General features: G+C 44.7%; 1 protein-coding gene across 1 annotated transcript; it reads right to left on the reverse strand.

Annotated features, from left to right (window-relative positions):
• Positions 1-1534: 1534 nt before the first annotated feature.
• Positions 1535-5422, reverse strand: zgc:63972 (protein CutA homolog). The gene is made up of 6 exons (XM_068752488.1): positions 4581-5422; positions 3930-4078; positions 3010-3069; positions 2231-2276; positions 2102-2151; positions 1535-1735 (listed from the first exon to the last, which is right to left on the reverse strand). The coding sequence occupies exons 1-6, from the start codon at positions 4683-4685 to the stop codon at positions 1633-1635; spliced, it is 513 nt and encodes a 170-aa protein (XP_068608589.1). The 5' UTR covers positions 4686-5422; the 3' UTR covers positions 1535-1632.
• Positions 5423-5799: the final 377 nt, after the last annotated feature.

The following is a 5799-nucleotide window of genomic DNA, read 5'->3' on the forward strand; positions in this document are numbered from 1 at the left end:
GCTCCAGTCTCAGTTTCTCTCATTTTCAGTTTGCGCGGATGGATGTACACAAAACACGTGTGTGCGCAGACGGTGAGTTATGGGGCGCGCAGAGGCGGGGATGTGGGAGGAGCGTGGGGGAGGGATGGATGGATGAAGGAGAGGAAGAAGAGGAGGTGACGCGTAATAACGTCTTGATTAAACCTGCGTCCCCATCAGACTAATGTGCGCATTTAATCTGCAGTTGAGGGATGTGCCGTTTGCAAAACAGTACAATTACGCGCGCCGTTACGCACGACTGCGCGCCTTTGAAGGAGCAATAAGTGTTTCCATCGGATTTCCCACAGGGTCATCTCAAAATTCCATCTCAGCCTCAGAGCAAGAGGGTCACAAGTTCGAATCCGACTCGAGGCCTTTCTGTACTTCCCGTTGTCTGCGTGGGTTCTCGGCTTCCACCCACTTCACCAAAAAACACGCAAATCGGGCGACAGACAGGTTTATTTGTCTTTCGTGCAATGAATTCGTGAATCTTCATGACGTAAGTGATACAGATGTGTAGAGGTGACATCCCGCAGCTGCAGGAGCAACGACAGGAAGGGAGTCGGGACTTCCTCCAGGTGCAGCGCAGCACCCCCCCCTCCCTTCCACCAACACATGGGGAGGAAGCAAAAAGTCCCCTCCCTCATTGAACCTGATGAAGCGGAGGAGGAAGGCTTCTCTGGCCTCTTCCTGGTTGGATCGGGGTGATAGAGGGATGAAAAAAGAACAGATCGCGTCGTGCAAAAGTGCAACAACAACAAAAAAAACCTGAATACCTGCTGTCAGCTGCGTGAGTTTTGATGCGCGTTGAAACACCGCCATCTAGTGAGCATTTCATCAAATTGCAGGATGCTTTTTTTGTGTGTGTGTGTGTGTGTAAATACCGTATACTGACACACCCTTCATTTGTAAATAGGCATGCATTAGTCATGGCTCGTGCACGTGCACATGCACCTATCCAGCAGGTTCATACTGATGTGAATGGGACTCGTGCTCTGAGCCACACAGACAGGGAACGCCAGGGACTTGATCTCCAGGCCTGATGCAGAAGATTATTCAGGCTCAACCGACACAAAGCCCAACAGAACCGTGTCTGCGGTTCCTTTATCGTTGGGGGGGGGGGGATCCATACCGGAAACCGTTTCTGCAGGCCGAGGCTTAGTGTGTATTTTGCGTGACAAGGTTAGCGTGCATGACTGAGCTGCATAACTGCCAAACAAAGGGATAGCGTGACTGACGGGCATGTTTCTCTAGAAACAGATGTAAACCAGATAACGAGATATTCTGGTTCCGGAACGAGACCTGGATCAAATCGGACCGGCTTATTGTTCCCCGCACCCATCATCCAGATTTAGAAAACTGCACCAACAATAAAGAATCCCTTCTGGATAATGATGGAGCTAGCAGATTATAGCGTTAGCATCAATCAAGGAAATCTTCGCCAGACTGACAGATCAATAATTTATTGAACTGCAGATAGACGAGGATCGCTCTCGTGTCCCAGAATGCACCGGACGTGCGGACCAGACGTTCGGGATTCCGAAGCAGACGGCAGCCTGCGCTCGCGGCTCTGCGTCCTCGTTTGGCTGCTGTCCGTCCACTCCAGAGGTCGCGTCAGTCATCTGGAACGGCCTCATCCATCCACTCCATGTAAGCCAGGCTGCCGTCCTCCACCGGGAAGCTGAGGACCTCTGGGTTTTCGTACGGGTGGAAAGACCTCGAAGGGATCATCCGATCAAACACGGAAAATATGAGAGACGAAAGAAAAGACGTAGAATTTGTGATTGTGTTCCCATGTTTAGGTTTTAAACACAGATTATACCTGCAGGTAGTTAAAATGTGCTCAAGGATAGATGATAAATTAATAAATATGGATTTTTGTGGAAGATTATTTTCAGTCTGAGGCAACTTAAAGCTAAATATTAGGAAACACAGAGGGACTTTTGTCGAGCTCGACAGTCAAGTAAAACAGTGAAATTAACCTTTAATTCGGGCCCAGCGTAAAACACACTTAGCTTGAAACGTAACCTTTACTTTATGTAGTTTTTCACTAATCTGAAGTTCCATAAAAGAGACGCCTCACCTCACGTAATCTACGACTCTGTGGATCCGGGAGGTCTTTGTCTTCACCAGCTGCAACAACAGCAGCAGCAGCAGCAGCTCGTCTGGCAGTTCCAACAAGAACGCGTTCATCTCAAGAGGAATTACTCACCAGCAGAATTTCACTGGCGTCCTGGATTTCACCTTTCCAATAGTACCTGAAGATAAAAAAAAAAAAGTTAGACGTGTGTTGTGCTCCTTGCATGAATTAAGAAAAGCAGCAACAAACCTGCGATGCAGAAGCCTTTGAATCTCCTGTGAAGCTTGTTTACAACAAACACAGCGATCCAAACCTCGTGCGAGAATTTATTAACGTCCAAAGTGGTTTAGACTGATAACGCCAAACTGTCCCTGAAAGGCTTTTAACGCTGTCACGTATAAAAACCGTCTCTTTGCTTTAGACGTGATGGGGTTTTTTTTTTTCCTCCACAAATGGTCGCCTAAAAAGCAGCAAGTAAAACCTGGAATGTCAAAATAAAAAGCTTAAGACCAAGTAAGCCTGGATAGAACTGAAACACGCACCTCCCACTCGCGCTCGCCTCCGTCACCCCTTAAAACTAATCCAACCACACCCTCTATTTATAGGATAAACCTCTATTTATTTAACAGGTCTAACTGCGTTTACTTTTCTGCGATCCTTGTTTCATTTGCTGTTATGCATTAACAGGAACGCGAACCCCTTTGCGTGCGACTGACCGCCTGTTTTCGAAGGTTCATTTCAAGAGGCGGTAAATCTGAGAGAAGCAAATCGGCTGCAGCCGGACGGCGGCTTTTCCTAAGCAGTCAGCTGTGTTTGCGTTTCGCACGTCTATTTATGCGAAGGACAAGGCGACTAAGTTTAGTTTTAGTGTGCAAAGTTGTGTAAAGGTAGGTGAGCAAATATAAAATTACATTGTGGAGGTCCTGGGGAGGATGTTAACGCTGGCCGCCAGCCGTCTCTCCATGATTGCCCTGGAAAAAAGAGACAGCGCAGCGGGTGGATGGATGGAAAGGGCGGGGCATGCGTGGAAAGAGAAAAGAAAAACAAACACAAGCAGGAGGGCCACAAAGACGATCAGAATTTCGCTCCGGCTGGGCCGCCCTCCTCCGCCCAGCATCTGTGAAAGAGGCCATTTACATATCTGGCAAAGCCGAACTTTGGTCTCTTGGTGTATTGAAAATGGAGCTCATTTACATGCAGCTTAAAACGCCAATGAAGGAGGAGGCGCGAGTCGGCGAGGACCGCAATGTAGTCTCTGGAGACAGAGAAAGTCAGACGTTCCCTGTCGACGCCGACTTTTTTTTGCATATTTCTGAAATCCGTAGATTTGCGGGTTAAAGGCGGCGTTTCATTTAGGATTTTTGGGGGGAAATAAACTTGTTTGCTTTAGTTGTGTCATCCTGTTTCTTCTCCCAAGTGCTACGCTAAGCTAACAAGGTGTAGATTTGATGCATTTAAACATATTGCAGAGACTATCTTCATGTTTCCAAATGGTGTTTATGCTTGATTTTAGGACATTTTGTAGTCCTGATTTATCAGAAACATTTGTAATTTTTGTTTGAGACAAATTATTTAAAGCACCAATTTTGACCTGAGTTTCTTCCAGTAGGTCAACTTTTGGCCCACTGAAGAACAACGTTAGCCATGCTAACCTAAATAAAAACAAGTTAGCAAAGTTATAAACACTTGCAGCACCGTTCTGTTCTCTCACAAATACAGTTAATACCAGAATTCTGATCTGCTGATTATTGTGATTAACTCAAGATATTTATACTTTACTTCTAAAGTGCTCCCGCCGCGGGACGCAGCCCGGTTCCATTCGCCGCCGTACCTGCCAATGTCCTTGGCCGCCTGTTCGTTGGGACTGTTGAGCAGGAGGACGGAGTGGTGGCCTGGAACGTAGCTCCCCGTTAAGGCCGAACGAAGCCGGGCCCCGATGGACCACAACCCGGGATGCACGGACACGGACAGAACCAAGAACTGCAGAGGAAGAAGTTTGGCGTGATGATGAGGATGCAAAAAAAAAAAAAAAATGTCACAGGAACATCTCAAAGATTTTACAAGCATGTTGGCATGTCAGAAATGATTGAGACTTTTGGCTGTTTAATGGCATTTCATGGTCGAATGAGGCGAAGTTCTAACTCAATTTAATTATCTGCTGCCCTCTGAGGGGAATGTTTGGATTGGATTCAGGATCTATCCTCTTATTATTTGGCCGCTGTCTGCAGCAGATAAATGAGTCAGGCCTCGGCTTGGACACAGTGACCAATTTATAATCTGCCCTACTTCTCTGCGCAGACAAACACGGAGGGAGAGCCAACAAAAATAGGCTTATGTTGGGGGGGGGGTACAATTAATAACAATTAAGCATCTCCCGCATGGAAATCCTTTTGTGGTGGATTATTTTTAAGACTTATTCTGTAAAGTTTGCTAATTATAAATTAATATGAAAGTCCTTAAAAATAGTCACGTAAACTCTTACCAAACATAAAATGAGCACAGCAGAGCGGAAGCCGGAGTGGAAGCAGGAATCTTTGTGGCACCGCTGGAGCAGACAGTCCATCCTGGTGGGAGCGACGAGCGTCATTCTGTCAGTCCGGCTGGCGAGGCTGCTGACGGGGGGCGGGCCCGAGCGGAACTGCGGTCACGCGCTCCGCGGAGGTAAATAGTGCGCCGGCATTTTTACAAACGCCTTTTTTTTTATTATTATTTATTTTTGGGAGAGCTCTCACCGGCTCTCAGGACGGAATTAAAAACCTGGAAAGATTCGAAATCAAAGGAGACGTCATCAAAAATATTATATTTAACTTTTAGTATAATTTATTTTCTTAAATTGTGCCTAAGAAGGCAAATGACTATCTTTACATCAAGCTGTGTATTTTTAAGGCCTTTATCGTGGGCTACTTTACTATTCTACTTTTTATGCCTGGGTGTATTATTTGTCCGATGGATTTCTTTACAAACAATACATAACAAACATCTGCATAATAAATGCATATATTGTGCCAGTCTCCCCTGTAACTCTGCAAAGGATTGTTTCAAAAAGGTTATAAAGAGGTTATTTCTTTAAATTCTGCAAGTATCACTTGTAAACACACACTGGAACTGATGAGATATGAAGAGTCTTGCTCCAAGAAATACATATTTATACTATTAAAGATAAGTAAATTGATTTTTTTATGTGCTCCATATCTGAGTTTGGTGTGCGTACATTTTTATGCAGCACCGTCTCTCTCAAATCCAAAGTGGATTTGGACTCTGGAGTCAGAAACCTCAGAGAAACTTTGTGGCATAACATACTGAATAATTCTTTGTTAGTATATTCCTCTTTTCTTCTTTTTTTTGCAAATAAACAACTGAGACCAACCCTGTGGTTGATATAAGCAACGCAAGTGTTGTTCTGCAAATTGAATTTTATACATTAAATCTATATATTTGTAGGAAGCGTTTGATTTTTGCATTTATCATCTTTTAAGCAGGTGAGTTCAATCATCAGTGAAGTAAAGCAAAAGTTGAGCTGATAAGGAATCTGTTTTTGGAACAAATTTAAGTGTGATCCTCACGCCTTTTATTCATCATTATAGGAGCAAATATTCTAAAACGAACAGCCGCAACACGCCGACCGTAGACTGAAGTCATGAAGCGGTCAATGCTCACATAGCAGAAGTACTTGTTTTAAATAATACTAATAATTCTGCTTC

The sequence above is a fragment of the Brachionichthys hirsutus genome, chromosome 19 (genome assembly GCF_040956055.1).
Source record: "Brachionichthys hirsutus isolate HB-005 chromosome 19, CSIRO-AGI_Bhir_v1, whole genome shotgun sequence".
Classification (NCBI taxonomy): Eukaryota; Metazoa; Chordata; class Actinopteri; order Lophiiformes; family Brachionichthyidae; genus Brachionichthys; species Brachionichthys hirsutus.

What these genes read in the sequence shown, in the direction of transcription:
- zgc:63972 (XM_068752488.1), bottom strand. Translation starts at nt 4,685, where the DNA reads ATGACGCTCGTCGCTCCCACCAGGATGGACTGTCTGCTCCAGCGGTGC. An exon ending in GCGGCCAAGGACATTGGCAG is followed by an intron (nt 3,070 to 3,929) that starts GTACGGCGGCGA and finishes TCTTTTTTCCAG; the next exon opens with GGCAATCATGGAGAGACGGC. An exon ending in ACGCCAGTGAAATTCTGCTG is followed by an intron (nt 2,152 to 2,230) that starts GTGAGTAATTCC and finishes CTGTTGTTGCAG; the next exon opens with CTGGTGAAGACAAAGACCTC.